The sequence below is a fragment of the Dermacentor silvarum genome, chromosome 1, assembly GCF_013339745.2.
Source record: "Dermacentor silvarum isolate Dsil-2018 chromosome 1, BIME_Dsil_1.4, whole genome shotgun sequence".
Lineage (NCBI taxonomy): Eukaryota > Metazoa > Arthropoda > Arachnida > Ixodida > Ixodidae > Dermacentor > Dermacentor silvarum.
The window spans coordinates 124,203,376-124,228,583 of record NC_051154.1 but is presented as its reverse complement, the minus strand read 5'-3'; the positions used below and the strand labels follow the sequence as shown (position 1 = coordinate 124,228,583).

Below are 25,208 nucleotides of genomic sequence, written 5' to 3'. Positions count from 1 at the left end.
AAGGCGGACGATAAATGGCAAAAACACTTGCGAACGAAAAGTTTTAGACGAGACCGGATTCCCGTTCGCAAACAAACAAACAAAAAAAAAACGTACCATAATTTCCCAGGTGTTCAAAATTAAGCTTTACGGAATTTTAAAAATCGCCTGTGGCAGGTAACATAATCCTTATCGTTGAGCCAGGTTATTCGATGAGGTGGACATTAGTAGCACGACAAATCGAAACACATATTCAACTAATTAACAGAAACTGACTAATGAACTTCTTAGTTAGATACTTAACGACGCATTTTGCAATCTACGGATTGTAGCCGCTCAATATGCAAGACGCATCAACTTGAAATGAATTTCCAGGATGACACCAGTCTCGTGATCATGATCATCATCATCGGTCTATATTTTATGTTCACTGCAAGACGAAGGCCTGTCCCTGTGATGGGAGAGTTTGACGATATTTACCAAAGTGTGGGACGAAATACATGGGCGTTCGAGTTGCTTTTGTGCTTCAATGAATAAAACATCATTTTGGTAAAAAGGCAAGTGGAACAGCGGTGCATTTTTACTTCGAGTTTGATGGCGTTTATCTCCAAACTGCTGTCATTCTCGAAATTCATTCCAAGTGGATACGCCTGACACGCTCACCGGCTACAATTCGTAAATTGAAATGTGTCGTAAAGTAATTAACTAAAAAGTTCATTAGTGAATTTTTGTTATTTGCATGTGTTTCGATTTCTCGTGCTACTAATGTCTGCCTCGTCTAATACTCCAGCTCAGTGAGAATTAAGCTACCTCCCACAGGCGATTTCGAAAAATTCTGTAAAACTTAAAAATGAACACCTTGTATTTGCGCTGGCTTTTTCTTTCTTATAGCTTTCCTCCCGACAAACCACTCTAATATGTAAAGACAAACACGCAAGCCGGAATTAGAGCAAACGATAACGCATTTAATTGCTGGCTCAGCCAGGAGATCTGAAAGTATTCATATTTTCATTTAAAATGGAAGGAGGCTTCAAGCTATTACTCTATTAACAAAAACGTTCTTAAGCTCTAGAACCGTCACTAAGAGCAAATGCTAGCCAATCCTGAAGCTTGAAATCATGACGACGGTGGCCGGCCAATCGAGTGCCTGCACTGCATGTTGGACACGACGGGAACCATGCGTCCACGAAGACACGCCAGGGATAGCGTCCCTGAAATAACTTCGCGCATGGGTCGAAGTTGATGACCCACAGGAATTCATCCCATAGGAACAGCTTCTCGAAGACTAAACAGCCGTTGACTGCGCTGGCCGTGCACGACCTATCGTGGTTCAGCTGACGATGGGTCAGAACGCTCCGAAGGTAACGCAGGTTCCTGAAGAGCTGGTTGACCGACGGGCATATGCAGGGACACTTGCCAATCGCGTACACAACATACTCGTGCAGACGGTCGCTGCTTCGCACTTGCAAAGCAGCTCATAGCGGGGGTATGCGGACGCTGGAGAAGCGCATGCTCATGATTTGCAGCATGTCGACCGCGGTCACCGTGGAGCGGAGCGCATAGTTGAGGTCCCTGGTCAGGTAGTCGTCCAGCAGGGAGTTGCGCTGCTTCCCGTGTACACCATGTCACGGCTCAGCCGGAGGCACTCCCGGATCAGGAAGCGGTCTTGCTCGATGCCAGACTCGCATAGCTCAACGAACACCATGCTGCGGTACTTCATGAGCAGCCAGTGGACCAGCGCGAACGAGTGTATTCGCTGCAGTTTGGACATGACGAGAACCGTGCGTCCACGCAGACCCACCAACGACCGCCTACATGGACTGGCTTTGCGTAGCTCGAAGTTGATGACCCACTGGAACTCGTTCCATCGGGAGAGCTCTACGTGGAGGAAGCAACCGTTGGCCGTGCGGCACCAGCATGACTTGTCGTGGTCCACCCGGAAATGGCTCAGGATACCGTGATGGTAGCTCAGGTTGACCGACAGGCACAGGCTGGGACAATTGCCGACTAGGTATGGGGCGTCGTCGTGGAAGCAGCAGTTCCGTGGCCCCATTTCGTCGACGCTTTCGTTGCAACATCGCCGTAGTTTCATGTCCATCGGCGTCACCCACTGCGGAGTTCGATTGCCCCAGGTTGGACGCAGGGAAAAGGTTGCAATCCCTGGAACGGAGCTGGTTCGGACGCTGCAACGCACCTTGCGCTGTTGACATGGGGATTCGGGGTTCCCGCATAAAATGAAATCTAACGAAATGACGGCGGTCAGACTCAAGGCCAGGCGTCTGACGGTTACTAGCCGTGGCAGCAATGGAGCGTGACAGAGCTCGTGGCCGTTGATGATGATGATGATGATGCCTCAATCAATGGCACAACCCACTGTGGGGGATAGGCCACGAACCGGGTGGTATTATGATAGAAATTTAAAATAAATTAGTTTAGAAATAATTAAGTAATAAAAATAAATAAAAGAAATAAATAATTGAAGATGTGAAATGAACCGATAATAAAAGAATTAAGTAGTCTATACTAAGTTAGTCAGCCTTACCTAGATAGGAGTATTAATACGAATTTAATTATTAATTAAATACAGTAAAGGATAGACGTAAATTTTGATTAATACTATTAGTACTAATATAATTGTGATTTTGTGACATTACTTTTAGAATTTTCTAAATCTATAATTTATTGAAGGATAAATCAATCAATCTTGGAAAGATGGGAAAATATTAATAAGGCAATCTTTTTGTGTCACAAAGAAAATTATAAATTGCTCGGCAAACATATCCGTGGCCATATCCTAATACTATGGCTCCAAGCGACAGTATAACTGGACTCCTTAAAGGCAGTCCTAGATTGCGAAGTGTGATTTCCAAACATCGTTGTCGATGATTAGAAAAGCGCCGACACGATAATAAAAAGTGATCGATGGATTCTGGTTCATTGCACACGTAGCATAATGGGGATGCCGCCAGACCACATCTGTGCAAGTAAAATTTAGTTATGGAATACAGCAACGCAGCCTTGTAAATGTTACTTCGAATTGCCGGTTAGGACACCACTGTCGGTTACAAGAATAATTTAGATGTATAAAATCTGTAGATTTTGTGGCCGTTGATCATGCACCGCGCGCCCTCGTCTTCTTTATGTCCAACAGTTTCTTCGCAGAAATGGAGACACAACATGCCTTTCTAGGGCTGAAAAGCCAGGAAGAAAAACACGCATATCCTATGCAACAATAGAAATAATAAATGACACGAAGCTTGTTTGAGTTAGCGAGGTAGCAGTAGTAGCGGCTGATGCAAGCACGGCTTTTAGCTGTCTGCGTCATGAGGACGAGGGTGATGCGAGATGCTTGTCGACGGAGGGAAGTTGGTGATAGGTGCATCAGGGGCACAGAGAAGTGCGACACATATCTAAAACATTGCAGCAAACCCATCGCACGATTACTTTCAGTGGTAATTCCTTAGCATTGAATGAATGTAGCGACACATCGCAATAATTGCCACCGTCGAAACGAGTTATGTATATCGAAACCGTTTTTTTATTTATCGTAATACTGCCTGAAGCAAGGTTCTGCGCCAAGTGGCAAAGCACACCTCTGGCAAATTTACCTCGTCCAAATTTATCCTGCCTGAATGCTGCAGTGCCAGCACATATTCACAACACAGACTCGCCGCAAATGCTGAATAAATGACGCTTTTTTTGTTGCTGTAGGGAAACTATTCAAAAGCTCTTAGGCACATTCTGAAGCAGCAACTGATGGAAAAGGATCAAGCAGACCACATCGATGAGTTCGGCTGTAAGTGCGGGAAAAGCTATATATAGATCCAATTTTCCGGCAACAGAGGGCACTACTGCATGGCGTCATATGTGCAGGCAATAGGTGACTATTCCCCCCCCCCCCCCCCCCCCCCCAATTTGGCGACTTCGGCGCAAGTACTTTTCTTTTCGGCAATTAGACTGAACTTGGCTCAGCTGTCGCCTAACGATACTATTTCTGCGTTTCACATGAACTCAAAAGGTTGCATCGAAATGAGCACCGAGCTGAAGCTTCTCTCTTAAGCCTAAAAGCACCAGGGTCCCAAAGACGATTTGACTGGCTGTTAGGCAACAGCAAGCCCTTCGTTGTCACATATAACCCATACGCGCTGTCAAAACCATCATGTGTGGGTCAAAGATTCAGTCGCCTTCATCCGAAATCACTTAAATTTGGCCCCAGCACAAGCTTGTTTATTGTGCCCTTTGTCAACCGTGCACCTCATGATTGCGAGAAGTCAAGAACGCGTGGAACTGGCGCTGTGGCGTCACTGTGACCATCGAACTTCATTCCTTCCACGCCCGGCTTATATTTGTATTTTACGTTGTTTTGCGTTCCGTTCATTCCGTGTTATGCGTTTGCTCGCGATGTTTCGAGGAAATATTTTTCATCATCGTGCCGGGGTGAATGTTGGAGCACTAACAACCGATGACTGGACAAATCACAGTCAGTAATAACCCATCACAATATCTTAGGCTGGATTTTAAATGAACAAAGATGGAAGGCGTAATTTATTCTCTCTTTAAATATAATGGATCATATGACCAATTTTATGTGTGTAAACTGCGAACAAGTCACTCAGCTATTGCTCATTCACGCATATAAATCTGTAGGATTCCGCAGAACCCGTATAATCTATACAAATTTGTACAGTTTAATCCGCGGCTTTTCGACGATAGGGACCTGGCTAACGAGAAATATTGGTGCTCCTTGGCCAATATGGCACAAAGAAACGTTCTGCGCTTATAACCGGTGCCAATTGACGAGGAAGCGTGAATAACGTCATTTGGCCCTGTGTAAATAAATAGTGTCTCTGTCTATCACCACCACTGGGATGCAATCCTACCTTACTTTACATTTGCAGACAGCTCGTCCTGGCACATCACCGGCATTTTGGCCGTTCCTTTTGTATGGTCGCCACCCTGTACGTGTTGCCATTCGAGACGCTCTTCCCTTGTGCTCACTGCGTTTCCACCGCATATGCCTGGGAAGTTGTTTCTCGGTCCCAAATGGCGGGCAGGCACTCTCGGAAGGTCGACGGTGACATGGCCAAATCTATTTGTAGCCACTCTAGCTAGACACATGTTGAAATGAATGCCAGAAACTGCTGATGTGCTGAAATTGTGCGACCATCGACGACATCATTACTAATGCCGGCACTTTGAGCAGGCAGGGAGCCGCCGTATTCACAAGCCAATTTACTTTAGTCCTAGTTGTTGAGGCTCACGAACTTTGGGCCTGCATACTCTTTTCTCTTATTTCTGTCTGGCCCTCTGATTTAATCCTAATAATTATTTGCAGACTTGGGAGCAGAGAAGGAGCCAACGCCTCCGAGGTATGTTAACATTTCCGCGCGCACGTTAAAAAAATTATACGGATTGCACGCGCTTTCAGAATCGCTTTAAGCGAAGATTTTATTGGTGTATGTGAAGAAGGCTGTTACCGCTTAGCGGTCATTTAAACTTAGAGACCGCATGACCGAGATGGGCACATTTCCACTGGTAATAGTCTCGCTCAACATAAACTTGTTGCGCTCCATTACATCACATGACATACATGACGACGAAGGAATGACGACCATGCAACGACCGCGACGAGGTGAAGGTGGCGGTATGATGACGACCCAACCATGACTATGAAATGACGCAGAATGCATTAAAGCAAACAACGACGCATTTAATTGCGGGCTCATCCAGGAGACACACAAGTATATGTATTTTATTTAAACTATAAGGAGGTTTTAAGCCTTGACCGTATTCACAAAAACGTTCTCAAGCGATAACTGTTACTAAGAGCAAATGCCGCCAATCCAAATGATGGAAATAATAATGAAGGCCGCCTGGCAATGGTGTGTATGCATTGAATGTTGGAAGCGAGGGGAACCATACATGCGCGATGACACGCCAGGGCTAGCCTGCCTGAACTGACTTCGCGTATAGCTCGATGTTGATGGCCCACAGGAATTCATTCCACAGCGATAGCACCGCGAGTAGAATGCTGCCGTTGTCCATGCTGGCCGTGCGCGACTGGTCGTAGTTCACCCGGCTTTGGATCGGGATGCTCCGAAGATAACACAGGTTCGAGAAGAGCTGGTTGACCGACGGGCCTCGGCTGGAACAACTGTCGATCAGGTGCGCAGCGTACTCGCGCAGGCAGTCGCTGCTTCGCACCAGCCGAGCAGCTTGCACTGCATGGGCACGCCGACGTTTGGGAAGTGCACGCTTACGATCTCCAGCTTGTCGAGCGTGGCCACCGTGGAGCGGAGCGCGTCCATCAGGTCCCTCGGTGGGTAGTCGTACAGCCGGTATTGGCGCAGCTTAACGTGCCCCAGGTTGCGACTCAGCCAGAAGCCGTCCCGGATCAGGAAGTGGTTTTGCTGGACGCCCGAGTCGCGCAACTTCAGGATCTCGATGCAGCGGTGCGCCATGAGCAGCCAGAGGACCAGCTCGAACGATGGCCTGCGCTGCACGTTGGGCGCGACGTGAACCACGCGTCCGCGCAGACACGCCAAGGCCAGCCCTCCTGGACTGACTTTGTGGAGCTCGAAGTCGATGACGAACAGGAATTGACCAAAAGCTGAGCCAAGTTCAGCGCAATTGCCGAAAAGAAAAAAAGGCAAGTTCTATACGTCGACACAATCATCAAAGAGTGCCGGCGGTTTGAACACGCAAAGAGCCGCCATATTACCCAGAGATTCACCCGGCTGCCCAATACGGCTGCAACTTCATCGTGTGATGCCGTTTGCCAGCCGCCCACCTGTGACCACGTTACTCGCATTGTTCGTCACGAGATTGAAGCCGCCTGTCCTGCACCTATTCAACCCCCCGTGTTTACAGCCCACGCCAGTGACCCATCGCAGCCATCGGTGTCCCTCATTCAAGCTGTCGTCAGGCTGGAGCTTGCCAATCTTGGCCTTCCATCAGCGTGCCCATTGACTCGTCCTGACGCTCGGCATTATTCCTCTGGACCCGCTCGACGCACCTAGACCTCTCCCGTTTCCTTCCACAATCCTGCGGAATGGAGAACGCCCGACGATCAGCCCATCTGCTTCTGTCACCAGGCCGGGCACATTGCTCGTTATTGCCGTCGCCGTTGGACCTACGCATCTCGCCAGAACTCCATGTACCCTACTCCTTTCAGACGTCCAGCCGCTGGTTCCTCTACATACCACTCGTCGTCCTCCCACGAGCCTCTTCCCTCTGATGCCACTGCTCCTGTTCTCCGCTTCTCCCGCTCCCCGTCGCCACAACGCCGCCAATCCCGCTCTCCGCAGCCTCGCCGCTTTTCCTCGCCGTCCTTCTCTGGACGATCGCCGCAGGAAAACTAGATAGTGCAGCTTATGGAGGTGAAGCTGCAATGCCATCGTCCCCTGAAAATCCTCTACTGACGCTCCCCACTCACCACAGCCTCCTAGAAGTCAAAGTCGACAATGTTCCTGTGACCGCCCTCATCGACACTGGCGCACACTTGTCTATTATGAGCGCCCCTTTACGCCGCCGCCTGCGGAAGATTATGACGCCGTCTACGACACAGACAATACGTGTTGCCGATGGTGGTGCTGTTCAAGTGATCGGAATGTGCACCGCCCGTGTCAGCATTGCCGGGCGTCACACTGTTGTCCTTTTTGTCGTCCTTGCTCACTGCCCCCATGACCTTATCCTTGGCCTTGACTTTCTTTCGGCACACTCGGCCTTAATTTATTGTTCTTCGGAAACGCTCTGCCTCGATCTTCCTCTTGTATCAGATGCCTGCGAAACGCCCGTCAGCCGCTTAAGCCCCACCGATTTTGTTCGCCTACGGCCGCGAGCCGTCACGTACGTGTGTTTGTCATCGACCCCTCCCGTTCCTGACGTCGACTATATCGTCTCTCCGATTACAGACGTCCGCCTGACGCGCAATGTTACTGTGCCACATACCATCGCGACATTAGCTGATAACTGTGTGTTCCTCCCGCTACTAAACTTTGGTCTGACCCCCCAAGTGTTACCCCACAAGATGTCGCTTGCCCACCTCACCGCTATAACAGACCATGACCTCGAGGTTGTCGCCATAACTGCACCTGAGGAAGCTGCAGTTTCCCCGTCACCAAGTTCCGACGACAGCATTTTTCGCAACATGATTGGATCAGACCTTTCGCCTGACCAAGCCGACGCTCTTTGTCGGGTTTTGGCCTCATACAGCGACATTTTCGACATTCGTGATCGACCCCTGGGCCAGACTAAGATTGTCGCCCACCGAATCAACACTGGCGACTCTTTGCCCATTCGCCGTCGACCTTACCGTGTGTCCGCATCAGAGCGCGAAGTGATTCAAAAAGAAGTGGCTAAAATGCTTGCGAAGGACATCATCGAACCATCATCTAGTCATTGGGCCTCTCCCGTCGTATTAGTAAAGAAGAAAGACGGTTCCTGGCGTTTCTGCATTGATTATCGGCACCTCAACAAAATCACCAAGAAGAACGTGTACCCTCTTCCACGTATTGACGACGCCCTCGACTGCCTCCATGGTGCCACCTTCTTTTCATCCCTGGACCTTCGATCTGGCTACTGGCAAATCGCTGTAGACGACCTGGATCGCGAGAAAACCGCCTTCGTGACCCCTGACGGCCTTTACCAATTCAAGGTCATGCCTTTCGGTCTCTGCAACGCACCAGCCACGTTTGAGGGAAGGATGGACACACTGCTTCAATGATTTAAATGGTCGACGTGTTTATGTTACCTTGACGACGTGATAATTTTCTCCCCCACTTTCGCAACACACCTGGAGCGCCTTTCGACCATTCTAGCAATCTTCCGACGAACTGGCCTCCAGCTAAATTCCTCGAAGTGCCACTTCGCTCTTCGTCAAATTACTGTCCTCGGCCACCTCGTTGACGCTTCCGGTGTCCGACCGGACCCAGCGAAGGTACGCGCTGTCACGAACTTCCCCGTTCCACGGTCTGTCCATGATGTTCGTAGTTTCGTGGGGCTTTGTTCCTACTTTCGCCGTTTTGTGAAAAACTTTGCGGCGCTCGCACGTCCACTCACTGACCTTCTCAAACAAGAGGTCCCGTTTTGTTTGGGTCCTCTACAAGCTGACGCCTTCTCTGAGCTCATCGCCGCCCTAACGACTCCACCTATTCTTGCCCATTTTGACCCAGCTGCTCCCACGGAAGTGCGCACAGATGCTAGTGGTCACGGCATCGGTGCAGTTTTAGCCCAAAACCAACGAGGCGTTGACCGTGTTATTGCGTACGCAAGTCGTCTCCTATCGAAATCTGAACGCAATTACTCTATTACGGAACGGGAATGTCTTGCCCTTGTCTGGGCGGTTTCGAAATTCCGTCCTTACTTGTATGGCCGCCCTTTCCGTGTTGTCACCGATCATCACGCTCTCTGTTGGCTTTCTTCACTGAAGGACCCTACTGGACGACTTGGTTGTTGGGCGCTGCGCCTTCAGGAGTACTCTTACTCTGTTACCTACAAGTCTGGCCGCCTCCATCTGGACGCGGACTTCTTGTCCCGCTAACCTGTTGACCAACCAGAGGGACCGGACATCGAACCTAACCCCTGCGTTATGTCTATGTCTCAGTTTCTCCAGATTGGTGACGAACAATGCCGTGATGCTTCTTTGCGATCGCTCATTGATCGGCTGGAATCCGTACGTAACGACGCCTCACTGCACATGTTCGTTCTCGTGAATGGCACACTTTACCGTCGTAACGTCCAATCAGATGGCCCTGAGCTGTTTCTCGTTGTGCCTAAACAGCTGCGTTCAACGGTACTGCGTGAGCTTCATGACGAACTAACTGCTGGTCACCTTGGTGTGTCCCACACGTACGACCGTGTCCGGCGCCGCTTCTTTTGGCGCGGTCTCGCCCGGTCTGTTCGACGTTACGTGACCTCTTGCGACAAATGCCAACGTCGGAAACGTCCTGCCGCACCCTCTGCTGTACTGCTTCAGCCGCTCTCCATCCCGACCGAACCATTCTTCCGTGTTGGTTTGGACCTTCTCGGTCCTTTTCCTGAGTCACGATCCGGCAACAAGTGGGTCGCCGTTGCTATCGATTATGCGACCAGGTATGCAATCACTCGAGCGCTCCCCACCGGCACTGCTACTGACGTTGCCGATTTCTTGCTCCACGATATTATTTCGCACCATGGCGCCCCTAGCCAATTGCTCACAGATCGAGGCCGCGCATTTTTATCACGAGTAATCGACGATCTCTTGCGCTCCTCCTCAACGCAGCACAAGTTGACCACTGCCTACCATCCCCAAACAAATGGCCTCACCGAGCGACTAAATCGTACCCTCACGGACATGCTCTCAACGTATGTTTCATCTGACCACCGTGACTGGGACGTGGCGTTACCTTACGTGACCTTCGCGTACAATTCATCACGGCACAATACCGCCGGTTATTCACCCTTTTATATGCTCTTTGGCCGTGAACCGACGTTACCAATGGACACCCTACTACCGGCTGCTGCCGCGCCGCCTAGCGAATATGCACGTGATGCCATCGCTCGTGCCGATCACCCGCGTCAGATCGCCCGCTCTAGGCTGTTGGCCTCGCAAGCGACCCAGAAGCGCCCCTATGACAGCCGACATCACCACGTTCGCTTCTCACCCGGTGCCTTAGTTCTCCTGTGGTGTCCATTCCGTCGTGTTGGCTTATCCGAAAAGTTATCTCGATACACGGGTCCTTACCGAAACGTCCGCCAGGTCACGGACGTCACCTACGAGATTGTTCCCGTCTCTCCGACATTACCGCCAGCGATCGCTCCCAGTGACATAGTTCCCGTCAGCAGACTGAAAGCCTACCGCCCCCCTCCTAAGGACAATGTGTGAAGTGCGCCGAGACGGCGCTTCCACCGCCGGGGGTAATGCTACGAGAGAGACATTCAGCCTGGGGCAGACGACGAAGAAGACGGTTCTCTCTGGTGCTGGTGGCTGTCCACCATCTTGTCTTCTGTGTCTCTCCCATACTGTAAATACGGTGTCAGTAGTCCCGCCTTGTGTCGTTTTACGTAACAATATTATGGAAGTAAAGTGCCCGAATGTGGCTCTCCTCAGTTCGCAGAACTGTTTAGGCATGTTACAGCGCTCAAAAGTTTAATGCTTAAAGTTAAATTCCCTGACGAAGAAAAGCCCCCTTGCCTAACTGTGGGCTACATTGATATTGTTTCTTCTACCACTGTTGATGTGTTCAAACCTCTATTATCCTGTGAACATCACTCTTGTTTTGGATTATAGTAGTAGGATATACTCACAGCCACCGCGGACCGAGGACACTTACCTGCTCAGCGTTCTCGCGCAACAAGGGTTGACGATAAAGACAGAAAACAGTTATACGTTTCACATGTTTATAAAAGAGTAGCTAAGCCGAAATTAGCCACTTCGAGCACAGCCGGTTGAGATCAGAAGCTAAAAGAACACAAAAAGCATTCGCTTAGTAAGTCTATACTGGCAGATTACTTTTCTTAAGCTACCTAAGTTATTTATATCTGAAAAACCAAAATTATCGGCCAAGAAAGATGTAGCAGAAGGCCGCACTCCTCGTCCAAGCGAAAAGGCGCAAGAAGTCATTGTGTGGCGTGGCATATTTCACGGCCTCTCTTGGAAATCGGACAAAGGTGGCCGGTGAAAATGACTGTCAGCCTGATCACATTCGCACTGACGCTCAGCGCCCTGGATAAGTAGACGAGATCCGTTTCATTAAGTTCAGAATTGTAAACCTCGAATGTCTCGAGCAGCGCGCACCGGTCGGCGACGCGGCGAACACCGCCGCGAACCCATAGGGTGGCCCGCACAAGGCGTGCAGCGGCTCACGACGATCACGTTCCGACGTGATACTCGACGATCACGGTGCGAGAGACAATGGTCGGCCATAACGTAGCACGAGTAAGTGCGAAAGGCTTCGCACCTGCCGAATAGCTCGCCATTTATCTGCACGCCGACGACCAAAGATCGCACGCTCAAAATCTCCACCGTGTTAAACGTGGTCACAATGGAGCGGAGCGCTACGGTGAGATCCTTGGGGGGGTAGTAATCCTGCAGGTTGCGTTTCTGCCGGACGCCGTCCCAGAACAGGAAGTGGGTTTGCGAGATGCGCAACTTGAACAGCTCCACGGAGTCGATGAAGCGGTGCTCCAGAACAGCCAGTGGACCAACACTGCGTTGCAGGTTGTACTTGACGGTAACCACGTGTCCACGCATACCGCCAGGGCCAGCCGTCCTTATGTGACTTGATGTATAGCTCGAAGTTGATGACCCACAGGGATTCGTTCCATAGGGAAAGCTCCCCGAAGACGAAGCAGCCGTTGACTGCGCTGGCCTTGCACGAATTGGCGTAGTTCACCTGACGATGGCTGAGAATGCTCCGAAGGTAACAAAGGTTCGAGAAGAGCTGGTTGACCGGCGGGCATAGGCTGGGACACTTGCTGATCGCGTACACGACGTACTCGTGCAGATGGTCGCTGCTTCGCACTGGCAAAGCAGCTCATAGCATGGGCACGCGGACGCTGGAGAAGCGCATGCTCATGATTTGCAGCATGTCGACAGCGGTCGCCGTGGAGCGGAGTGCATCGTTGAGGTCCCTGGTCAGGCAGTCGTATAACAGGGAGTTGCACTGCTTCCCGTGCACCGTGTCGCGGCTCAGCCGGAGGCACTCCCGGATCAGGAAGCGGTCTTGTTCGATTCCCAACTCGCACAGCTCCACGAACACCATGCTGCGGTACTTCATGGGCAGCCAGTGGACCAGCGCGAACGAGTGTCTGCGCTGCAGTTTGGACACGACTGGAATCGTGCCTCCACGAAAACCCACCAACGCCCGCCGACATGGACTGGCTTCGCGTAGCTCGAAGTTGATGGCCCACAGGAACTCGTTCCATCGGGAGAGCTCTGCGTGGAGGAAGCAACCGTTGGCCGTGCGGCACCAGCATGACTTGTCGTGGTCCACCCGGAAATGGCTCAGGATACCGTGATGGTAGCTCAGGTTGACCGACAGGCACAGGCTGAGACAATTGCCGACTAGGTATGGGGCGCCGTCGTTGAAGCGACCGTTCTGTGGTTCCATTTCGTCGACGCTTTCGTTGCAACATCGCCGTCGTTTCAGGTTCATCGGCATCACCCACCGCGGAGCTCGATTGCCCCAGGTTGGACGCAGGAAAAAGGCGCAATCCCTGGAACGGAGCTGGGCCAGACGCTGCAACGCGCCTTGCCCGGTTGACACGGGGGTTAGGGGTTCCCGCATCAAATGAAATCTAACCAAATGACGGTGGTCAGACTCCAGCCCAGACGTCTAACAGTTCCTAGCCGTGGCAGCAATGGAGCGTGACAGAGCTCGTGGCCGTTGATCGTGCATCGCGCGCCCTCGTCTTCTTTATGTCCAACAGTTTCTTCACAGAAATGGAGACACAACATGGCTTTCTATAGGGCTGAAAAGCCAGGAAGAAAAACACGCGTATCCTATGCAACAATAGAAATAATAAATGATACGAAGCTTGTTTGAGTTAGCGAGGTAGCAGTATAGTAGCGGCTGATGCAAGCACTGCTTTTAGCTGTCTGCGTCTTGACGACGAGGGTGATGCGAGATGCTTGTCGACGGAAGGAAGTTGGTGATAGGTGCATGAGGGGCACAGAGAAGTCCGACACATATCTAAAACATTGCAGCAAACCCATTTCACGATTACTTTCAGTGGTAATTCCTTAGCATTGAATGAATATAGCGACACATCGCATTAATTGCCACCGTCGAAACGAGTTATGTATACCGAAACGATTCATTATTTGCCGTAATACTGTCTGAAGCAAGTTTCTGCGCCAAGTGGCAAAGCGCAGCTCTGGCAAATTTACCTCGTCCAAATTTATCCTGCCTGAATGCTGCAGTGCCAGCACATATTCACAACAAAACAGACTCACCGCAAATGCTCAATAAATGACGATTTTTTGTTGCTGTAGGAAAATTATTCAAAAGCTCTAAGGCACATTCTGAAGCAGCAACTGATGCAAAAGGATCGAGCAGACCGCATCGATGAGATCAACTGTATGTGCGGGAAACGCTATGGGTCCATTTTTCCGGCAACAGAGGGCACTACTGCACGGCGTCATATGTGCAGGCAATAGGTGACTATATTCCACCCCCCCCACTTTGGCGACTTTGGCGCAAGTACTTTCCTTTTCGGCAATTAGACTGAACTTCGCTCAGCTGTCGCCGAACGATACTATTTCTACGTTTCACATGAACTTAAAAGGTTGCATCGAAATGAGCACCGAGCTGAAACTTCTCTCTTAAGCCTCAGGGCACCAGGGTCACAAAGACGATTTGACTGGCTGTTAATCAACAGCAAGCCCTTCGTGGTCACGAATAACGCATACGCACTGTCAAAACCATCATGGGGGGGTCAAATATTCAGTCACCTTCAGCCGAAATCACTTAAATTTTGCCCCAGCACAAGCTTGTTCATTGTGCCCTTTGTCAACCGTGCACCTCATGAATGCGAGAAATAAAGAAAGCGTGGAACTGACGCTGTGGCGTCACTTTGGCCATCGAACTTCATTCCTTCCACGCCCGGCTTATATTTGTATTTTACGTTGTTTTGCGTTCCGTTCATTCCGTTGTTTTCGTTTGCTCGCTATGTTCGGAGGAATATTTTCGACATCGTGCCGGGGTGTATGTTGGAGCAATAACAACCGATGACTGGACAAATCACAGTCAGTAATAACCCATCACAATATGTTAGGCTGGGCTTTAAATGAAGAAAGAAGGAAGGCGTAATTTATTCTCTCTTTAAATAAAATTGGAGCATATGACGAATTTTATGTGTGTATCCTGCAAACAAGTCACTCAGATATTGCTCATTCACGCATATAAATCTGTAGGATTCCACAGAACCTGTAACATCTATACAAATCTATACAATCGAATCCGAGGCTTTTCGCCGCTAGGGACCTGGCTAACGAGAAATATTGGTGCCTTGGACAATATGGCACAGAGAAACGTTCTGCGCTTATAAGGGGTGCCAATTGACAAGGAAGCGTGAATTACGTCCTTTGGCCCTGTGTAAATGATTAGTGTGTCTGTGGATCACCTCCACTGGGATGAAATCATATACCTTATACGTTAAATCTGCGCACAGCTCGTCCTGGCACGACATCATCGGCATTTTTGCCGTTCCTCTTGTACGGTCACAACCTTGTACGTGTTGCCATTCGAGACGCTCTTCCCTTGTGCTCGATCCCAAATGGCGTGCAGGCACTCTCGGAAGGTGGACTGTGGCATGGCCAAATCTACTTGTAGCCACCCTAGCTAGACACATGCTGAAATGAATACCAGAAACTGCTGATGTGCTGAAATTGTGCGACCGTCGACGACATCATTGCTAATGCCGGCGCTTCGAGCCGGCAAAGCCGCCGTATTGACAAGCCAATTTACTTTAGTCCTAGTTGTTGAGGCTCACGAACTGTGGGCCTGGACTCTCTTCTCTCTTATTTGTCTGGTCCTCTGATTTAATCCTAATAATTTTTTGCAGACTTGGGATCAGAGAAGGAGCCAACGCCTCCGTGGTATGTTAAGATTTCCGCGCGCACGTTAAAAAAAAAATACGCGGATTGCACGCGCTGTGAGAATCGGTTTAAGCAAATATTTTATTGGTGTATGTGAGGAAGGCTGTTACCGCTTAGCGGTCATTTAAATGTAGAGACCGCATGACCGAGATGGACACATTTCCACTGGTAATAGCCTCGCTCAACATAAACTTGTTGCGCTCGATCACATCACATGACATACATGACGACGAAGGAATGACGACCATGCAACGACCGCGACGAGGTGAAGGTGGCGGTATGATGACGACCCAACCATGACTATGAAATGACGCAGAATGCATTAAAGCAAACAACAACGCATTTAATTGCGGGCTCATTCAGGAGACACACAAGTATATGTATTTTATTTTAAACTATAAGGAGGTTTTAAGCCTTGACCGTATTCACAAAAACGTTCTCAAGCGATAACTGTTACTAAGAGCAAATGCCAGCAATCCAGATGATGGAAATAATATTGAAGGCCGCCTGGCAATGGTGTGTATGCATTGAATGTTGGAAGCGAGGGGAACCATACATGCGCGATGACACGCCAGGGCTAGCCTGCCTGAACTGACTTCGCGTATAGCTCGAAGTTGATGGCCCACAGGAATTCATTCCACAGCGATAGCACCGCGAGTAGAATGCTGCCGTTGTCCATGCTGGCCGTGCGCGACTGGTCGTAGTTCACCCGGCTTTGGATCGGGATGCTCCGAAGGTAACGCAGGTTCGAGAAGAGCTGGTTGACTGACGGGCACAGGCTGGGACAACTGTCGACCAGATGCGCAGCGTACTCACGCAGGCAGTCGCTGCTTCGCACCAGCCGAGCAGCTTGCACTGCATGGGCACGCCGACGCTCGGGAAGTGCACGCTTATGATCTCCAGCGTGTCGCGCGCGGCCACCGTTGAGCGGAGCGCGTCCATCAGGTCCCTGGGTGGGTAGACGTTCAGAAGGTAGTTGCACAGCTTCACGTGCCCCAGGTTGCGGCTCAGCCAGAAGCCGTCCCGGATCAGGAAGAGGTTTTGCTGGACGCCCGAGTCGCGCAGTTCCATGATCTCGATGCAGTGGTGTGCCTTGAGCAGCCAGAGGCGATGGCCTGCGCTGCATGTTGGGCGCGACGTGAACCACGCGTCCGCGCAGACACGCCAAGGTCAGCCGCCCTGGACTGACTTCGGGGAGCTCGAAGGCGATGACCCACAGGAACTCGTTGCATAGGAAGAGGTCTACGAGGACCATGCAGCCGTTGGCCGCACTGTCCGTACCCGACTTGTCGTGGTTCACCCGGCAATGGCCCTCGATGCTCCGGAGGTAATGCAAGTTGGAGAAGAGCTGGTCGACCGACAGGCACAGTTTGGAACAGTTGCCAACCAAGTACGCGGCGTACTCGAGCAGGCGGCCGCTCCATGGTCCCATCTCGCAGACGCTTCCGTTGCAACGTCGTCGTCGTCGTCTCAGTTCCATTGGAATCATCGACCGCGGAGTTCGACCGCTTCCAGGTTGGGCACAGCGAAAGGTGAAATCCCTGGGACGGAGCCGGGCCGGACGCTGCATCGCGCCTTGCGCGGTTGACTCGAGGTTCCAGCGTTTCGATATCAAATGTGATATCGCGAAATCACGGCAATCAGACGCGGAAAAAGACGTGCGACGGTTACTAGCAGTAGCAGCAAAAGAGTGTGCCAGCGCTCGTGTCCGTCGCTTCAAGCCTTCTTTTGTCAAAAGCCGGAAGCTGTTGCCGGTGGCGATAGTGTTGCCGATCTGATGGCGATAGTGACTACAACCATATTATGCTGATTGTTCAAAAAAAATAGCCTTCCTGTTCACAAAGCATGAATGGAACTACCGGGACATATTTGCGCAGGCTTGACGTGCTCCTTATAGCTTTCCTCTCGACTGAATCACTGTAATATACATGGAAGGGCAAAAATTGGAGCAAGAAATACGCCAAAGGGTAACACGTTCAACTGCGGACTCAGCCAGGAGACACGAAGGTATTTTTATTTACCTTTACAGTGAAAGGGTGTTCGAAGCTTTCCCAGTATTCACAAAAAAGTTGATACGCTAGAGCTGCTCGTAACAGAAGATGCCGGGCAATCCTGATGCTGGGAATATTAACGACACCGGCTGGTCAATGACACTTACCAACGAAAAGGTTCAGGAATTCCAGCCCCAGACGACTTTCTTCTGTATAGAGCAATTGCCGAACTTTGTAACCGGGACTGAGTCGGGATCGGGAAAGGCAGCCTCCAAGACAACGTTATATGCTTCACCTCCCCTTCCGCTTATACTATGCAACTGTTCGTCTCAGGCGACAAGGCAGAAAGGCCTCCGCGCGAGCGTCGCAGATGCACGGAACCTTGACAGATTCTCTAGCAACACTGGAGGATAATAATTTCCGCATGCTTTCTTTTTAATCACAGCATCGCAATTAAGGAAATATCGACACATTGTAGATTACATTTCTATGCAAAATGTTAGTCAGTAAAGCACCCAAACAAGTGCAAGATCTCTCTTCGCAGCACACAGTCAATCACATGCAAAAAGCGCCTAAGTTGCCCATATAACACCATACGTATCAGGATGGTAGGATAGCACTAAACCATTCTATTTAATTTTAGACAGTGCCACATTGTTCTCTTTTTCTTTACCAGGCTTTCTAGTAACACTTTTTCTCATACAGTGCATTCAGTCAATAATGTCTCTACGCACTTTTGAAGCGGATAACAAGACGAGATCGTCGATTTGATAGACTTAGTGAGCGCCGAACGAGGCAGACTTTCTAATACGTGGTAACGTGTTCGACCGCTTCTCATCAGTGCCGGTATTTCGTAACGATGCGTTATGCTTTATTTCTATACTAGTCTTATCACCCACTCACGGCCGGCTGATCCCGTTGATAACGTGAGCGGACCTCGCTCTGACCACTGACCAAGCGCGATTAGCGTGAAAAGGCATTAGCATCAGAAAGGCAGCGCTACAAAATACCGGCCCAGGTAGATCAGAAAGGCAATACTCATGCTGAATGGTTTCCCGTGTTATCGAGCGGCTTGGTGAAATTCGCGCATTCCGACAAAGTATGACATAAATAACTGATGCGACATCCCCAGTTACTCAGTGAGTTGCTACAACACGAACAACGCTGCACTCGTCGTGGCAACTGTATGCCTCCATTGCCAAGAAGCGTCGAAATGCTTTCCACTGTCCACGCGTGTACAGAGTGTTGCGATTGGTAATTCGTACAGCGTCGTAAGGGCAGCGACTGTGTGAGCGGCACAGCTTGCGAGTATTTGGAATCTGGCTCTGGCCATGCAGAGTTGATCACGAAACGAGTGTTCCGTGAGGCGAGCAGGTGGCGCACCACCACAGCATACGGCTGCGCTCAGGCGATAGCGGTCGCAACAAGTGTCACGAAATCACGCGGGAGACGTCAGGAGACACGCTGCGTGCCCTCTCGCTCCCGAAACGGGATTAGAGAGAAATCATAGAGATTGCAATGACGCGACCACACTGCGAACATATAGCCGAACACTCGCTCGCACAGCCCCTTTGTCCTAAAGGGGCCACACTCGGTCGTGTCATTGTCCCATTGCGAGCGCCTTGATGTAGTCGATGGCGGCCTTGTCGTAGAGGATGCTCATGTGCTCCACGTTGTCAAGAGTTTTCTCGTAGACGGGCTGGCTCTGACTGCTCTGGAAGCGCAAGCAACCCCGAAGGCTGCGAATATTCACGGTGCCGTCGCCGTCGCCGAACACCACCTCAGGCTGGATGTCCGGAAAGCCCGGCTTGTGGTACTCGATCCTGCGCATGCGCGAAGGAGGCGGTCATCATCAGCGTTCCTGAACACGTAATATATTGGATTCCGCTTTACTCTGACGTGATCAACGCGACTGATATAACTGGAAACACGGACCTCAAAATCATAATTCGACGGCTATACGGTCACTGGAAAAGGCTGTCCGGAGAACCGCTGAGCTTGTTTGTTACGATCTACGTGAGATTACAGAACACCGTAGTTTACAGAAGAAAAATTTCAACGCCGTGAAAGCTTGCATCCTGGAATTGAAAGGCGCTGTCTGTGTAAGAAATCAACGAAACACGCCTCTCAATTACAGACCGTGCAGTCAAGCTGCGAGGAAATTTGATATCTCTCTACTTTATATAATCTGAAAAATTAGTTGTCTATACAGCTGCAAGGGCTTACGAGGAAAAGCACAAAACTTAATTCAGGGGGCAAAGCCTTTTCTTCGCGTGTTTCCCTGGCATAGAAACAAAAGGCAAAACCGAGTAAATTCAATTCTATCCGCTATTCCATGCACGAGAAGAAGGGAAACACGGGGGCTCAATTTTTGTTAATCAGGACCATATAAAGCCAACAGGCAATAAAGCCAAGAAACGCATATATATATATATATATATATATATATATATATATATATATATATATAGGTAATTAGCTGTGTTGAAGTTGAAATGTAGAAAATAATGAGGAAAAGGGAAAATGAAAGTGGACGAAACGATAACTTGTCGCCGCTAGTTGACGATCCCACAAGGCTCTGCATTACGTAAAAAAACGGGTAACAGCGCACGAAACAGAGCATAAGCAGAAGACGGACGACTCGTCCGTCTCCTCCTTATTTCCTGTGTCTTGCGCTGTTACTCGTTTTTTATGCAACATGTACCAACCGGCCCAAATTCGCACTTTATTGTTCCGCGTGCGTTGCGCTGCCAATTCTGCTACGGCGGCGACGGCCATCAGTACGTCCACTATCTTGGGTATACTAGATCTAGCACTGGGAGTGTTAGCCAGTGCCACTCTGAGCTATGGCGGGCGGATGCCGAACATCCTTTATTGTCCGATGGCGTCACGTAGCACGTGAAATTCGGAGAGCAGGCACGTGGCTATAATAAACACTCATATGCTACCTAATGGCATCAAGTTTGCCAGATTCGAGTCCCTCGCTATGAATGAACGAGAAGGCAAACAGAGGGGCTCGCTATATTTAGCTGTAGCTAAATGCGATTTACTAAGACGCATTTTGGTAAATCACGTGCAACTATACTTCCGGTATCGGAGAACTGAGGGGCTCTATTTTTAGTAACAACCATATGAAGCCAGCCACCGATGGGAGCTAAACCCACAACATCCGCATTACAACATCACACGCTACATACGGGGGTTCGGCAGCCGTTAGCGGCAAGTTGTATTCCATTTTCATTATATGTAAGTAAGTTTACCGGAAACTTAAGCATCATTCATAATTATTCGTGCAGTTAATTAGGTTGCCCTAAGCTTTGTTTGGCTTCATTGCATGCCGGTTTTGTGTGGTTGTTAAAAAAAATAGAGCACCTCGGTTATCCTTATTCCTCTCGTTCATTGCACAGCGAGGGTCTCGGATTTGGCAGCCTTGATGCCTCGAGGTTAGCATACGATGGTTTATCGACCAGTTGCCTACTCTTTTACACCATTACACCAGTAGCCGGCTCCTGGTGTAAAGTGTTGTGTATGTTATGTCTTTTTAATTTACGTTATATTGACTGCACCATGCCTCGTATAATTTCATATAGTACATAGAAACAGCTTTGTCGTCAAATGATGTGTACTATCTTTGAAATCCATTCATCGGGGCATCAGGCTGACACTTTCTGCGGAGCATAAGATTCGACGTTTTATGGATCAAAAATGACAGGAGTGGGCACTCAAGATGAAACTCTCATTCATCGAGATTCACCAAAAGCTGGCTTCAGTATTCAAGTCAGACTCAATGGTTCTTCTCTTCATGGATGTTTGGGCCGGTAGGCAGAACTCAATTGATCCTTGATTTTATTAAGTGGAAAAGTGCTTATGACCTTACGAAATTTGTGAATCCGTGCAGCGTTCTTCAAAAGCTACGCCGTACTTCCGACTGGTGGCGTGCAAACGAGTACGACGCGCTATCAATTACTTTAGGCCACTTTGGCGCAAGTATGCCACGCCCCCCACTTCCTCTGTGGCCTCTAGTAAGTCTCGCCAATGTCTGCTACTTGAAGTAGTTACATCGATCTCCTGAGCGCGAGCCGCATCGAATTTCGTTTGACTTTCTAATTTTATCAGGAAAAAGTTCCATAGAACATGCCTTGCTTCAACTGACACTAAATTTCACTGAAAGTCTTTCTATTGTCCTTTTCCGATAGCGGGCTCTGTGACTACAAAAAAATCACAAGTTGGACGGCTAGAGCGAGTTACTTAAGATGGCGTTTCATATGTAAATATTTAATTTCTGAGACTTCACGTCACCCTGACACCGCCGACATATCGTAACTTGCAACCGCAAGTGGGTGACATAACAGAATCTACTGATGGCTTATCCCCTTTGCCAGAATTCAATACCTCAAGATTAGGCCACACGCTCGACCTCAGTCTCATCATGGGGAACTTGCGACACGAATATGGATCACATAGCAATGTGCACTACCTCCACGCAAACTGCTCCGAAAAACAAACGCGTAAAGCACCCCAGATTCCGTTACCTGAAAGAGGAAGTGAGAAGATTTCATTGAACGCAGACTGTAATTCCGAAAGCCACTAAGAATCTCTGAGCGAATGAAAAATGTTAACCTTACAAAAATGGTATTTTGCATGTCAGCGTGTTGCCGTGAGTGATGAAAGATCTCCGTCAAGGACCCTGATCTGCACTTGTTTAGAATTTGCTAAAATATCTTAGGACACCTTTTTTATCTCTTGTTCTACAGCTTTAAGATATCCAAGGATTTTACATATCTCAGTGTGTGTAGCGCAGCCCCATTCCTTGTTTGTTCTCTTAAGAAGCCTAGCTCTCTCTTTTTTCAGCATTTATTTTCAAGTTCGCGGCACAATTAAGCTAAGCAAGCACCAGCACACAGTTGTCTCAGAGCAACTACAAAGTCATATGTATATCTGCTAGGCACTAATTTTGAAACTGTTTCATCAGCGACACGCTCCACTTGGGTGGTGCCGCTAGAGAACTAAGTGCAGCAACCTACCACTAAGATAAGATACAGCTAAGACATATAAGAGAAATTGAGCCCCAAAGGGCTCCCCACTCAAACGGGACGGCTAGGATGCAGATTATTTGTATATCGCGTTATCCCATGACCACTTGGGAGCGCAAGAGTCTACTGAATATCCCCCCCCCCCCCTCTCTTAACCCCCAGCTGAATTTGTCATTAGCTGTTTACGTTTTCCTCCCAATGCCCTCTGACGTACGTAAAACTCTTTACTCATTTCATGAAACTTAAGAGTTGAAAAATTTATTGGTAACGCGGTTGCTACTGGGAGAATTAAAATGTAGGCTGTGCTTCAAGAGCGGCCGGATGTCACGGAAATCAATTTCTACGTTTTTACACTTGCAAAAAGGAAACGGTTCAGCGCTGCAATCGTGGTAATATCGTTGAGCAATATATATGAAGATCAATTGGAGATGCCAGCGATCGTTCATCATCAGACTTATCACGAAAGTCAATAGGAGAAAACAAGAACACCACCTGCCATTCTATGAAACTTGACTTTCCGCGCAAAAGACGCTGCAGTAACGGGGTGCAACATTATTTTTCGGAAAACCTCTACTCTGTCTCACCTCCAGGGCGCTATACCGTAAAGCTATTCCAAACTTTTTTATTCCAGTTCTGCAATCCACGATTGGTTAACATTTTTCTGGCCACCCCCCACTTCGCCTGTCTCTCACGCGACGCCACGAAAACCATGAAAACGCCCCATCTGATATGACATGTACAAACTGATTATGCATGAGTAAACCGAGCAAAAGGAAAATAATTATTTCGAATTCAATGCCTTTTTAGCCATTAGCCCTCTGCTATTGGTTAAAATACTTCGGGTTGCGCCCACTTCGCCTGTTGGTCACGCGACGTCACAAAACCGCGAAAACTAACTGCATCAAAGTGACGTCTACGTATTAAAGATGCATTCATATGCCGAACAAAATTGTATTTTTTTTTTTTTTTAATAGCAGGAGACTGTCCCGTTCCGAAATGGATAGAAGATGGCTGCCCGCCGATCGCTCTGGCACTGGCTACTGGGAGCTGCCGGGGAGCCTGGATTTATTTGCGCATAACAAAAAATGTTGCGTGCCAGTACAACGTTATCGAGCCCTTTCGGCTAGTATAAGACATCGCTCTGTCAACTCTTCTTTGCTGAGGATCCGTTTTACCGGCATTTTTAAACTTCCGTTGCACAGCGCCGAGATTTTCGACCAGCCACCGCAAGCTAAGAAAGGGGAAGCGGACCGATCGCAGACGCCGGCACCCCCCCCTCATCCGGTTATCTCTGTGCTGGCTGGCTGGCTCGGCGCCATCGAAACCCTCTCCAATTCAGAGTGCTCCTCTCCTCTTGTCAGCTAAACAGATGAGAAAAACCACTCAATGCTAGTCGCTTTGAAACCAAAGTGAGCTGAGATAAACGAGGAGAGAGTTCGATTGGGCTTTTCAAACAACGCTGCGGGTTAGCGCCCGATGCTTGCGTCGGTGGTCGCGTCCATTTGACGTCAGGAGATTAGATTAAACACTGATCGGAATAGCTTTACGTTATAGAACCCCTGTTCACGTCTATTGACGCAGACACTTAGGTTTTCACAGGCATGAATCCAAATAGCCTGAGAAAAAATTCCTTATGAACCAGGAAAGAGCAAGCAGATCGTTTCAAGTGTGACGGTTTCAGGCCAGTGGAAGGAGAACAAAACTTCCAACAAGAGTTCTGCATAAGAATGAGAACTAGTGAATATGGACATTGAGCGAGATGCTCAAGTAGTACGACAATGACATGGAGGTCTTGTGAACGAAAAGCTTTGCTATTCTGGCCAAATTCACCTGTCGTTGTTCTTGTTCTTTTTTGTTACATTTTCCACATCTCCGTACAGTCATCAAATTTGCTGTCGTTGCATATGGTGGTATGAACAGGTTGAAATATTGCACGACCTGCTCATATGTTGCGTTATTTTTCAGCGCATATAATACTTTATTTAAAGGCTTCGTCTTTGGAGTGACTGGCACACTTCGTCAGGACTGAGTATCATGTCAACTGACAGCCAGGAAAATATGACTCAATCCATCAACCAAAGAAATTTTTCCGTTTGTAAAACAGTGCCACCGTCTTCTCCAGCGTGCTCTAGGCGACTCCAGCAGAACCCATGCGTTCACAGGCGTGTGGCTGCATGCGTCATATCGAATCTGTATCGTTCGCAGACTCGTATGCGACTGACGGAGTGAATACTTTGTCCCAAAAATGCAAATAACTCCAGTGAACCCATACATTTAATCTCAATATGGACGTAGAGTGTCAGAATGTGGCTACCCTTAGCTCATGGAATAGTTTGAGAATCTGAAAGTGCTTCAATGTGTAAGGCTTTCTGGGGATCTCGCGGCCAGACTGATTGACGGCGACCGGCAGCCTACACGACTGGCAGCGAGAGACCCTATGGAACTGTTCGCACCTTCCATATAAACGTCCTTTATTCGTGGTCTGACGTCTTTGTCCTTTGTCGTGCTCGGTTACGCAAAGACAAGTTATCGCGGTACTTTATGGTTTTCCGGCAGACACAAACTTCATTCAGTGCCTCTGTTCACCTAGCGTAAATCCTTCTGTTACGCGTACGCTCATACGTA

The 25,208-nt window shown here is 49.1% G+C and overlaps 2 protein-coding genes across 3 annotated transcripts in view; both read right to left on the bottom strand.

The window, feature by feature from the left end:
• The window catches only part of LOC125947809 (uncharacterized), a 72,756-nt gene extending 58,984 nt beyond the window's left edge, over nt 1-13,772 (bottom strand). Inside the window, exon 1 of the mRNA XM_049673199.1 lies at nt 11,292-13,772. Within this exon, the coding sequence (XP_049529156.1) occupies nt 12,495-13,247 (753 nt within the window). The 5' untranslated portion in view covers nt 13,248-13,772 and the 3' untranslated portion in view covers nt 11,292-12,494. The remainder of the gene's footprint in view (nt 1-11,291) is intronic.
• Nucleotides 1-25,208, bottom strand: part of LOC119435991 (phospholipase A2 group XV) — a 97,000-nt gene that overhangs the window by 40,568 nt on the left and 31,224 nt on the right. Inside the window, exon 7 of one of the 2 annotated variants that reach the window (XR_007468494.1) lies at nt 17,581-19,373. Coding sequence is in view for 1 of the 2 variants with exons in the window: in XM_037702708.2 (XP_037558636.1) it covers nt 19,151-19,373 (223 nt within the window). In the remaining variant the exon portion in view is untranslated. Of the gene's footprint in view, nt 1-15,881; nt 19,374-25,208 lie in introns of those variants that run through there. The other variant, XM_037702708.2, reaches the window with a different exon arrangement.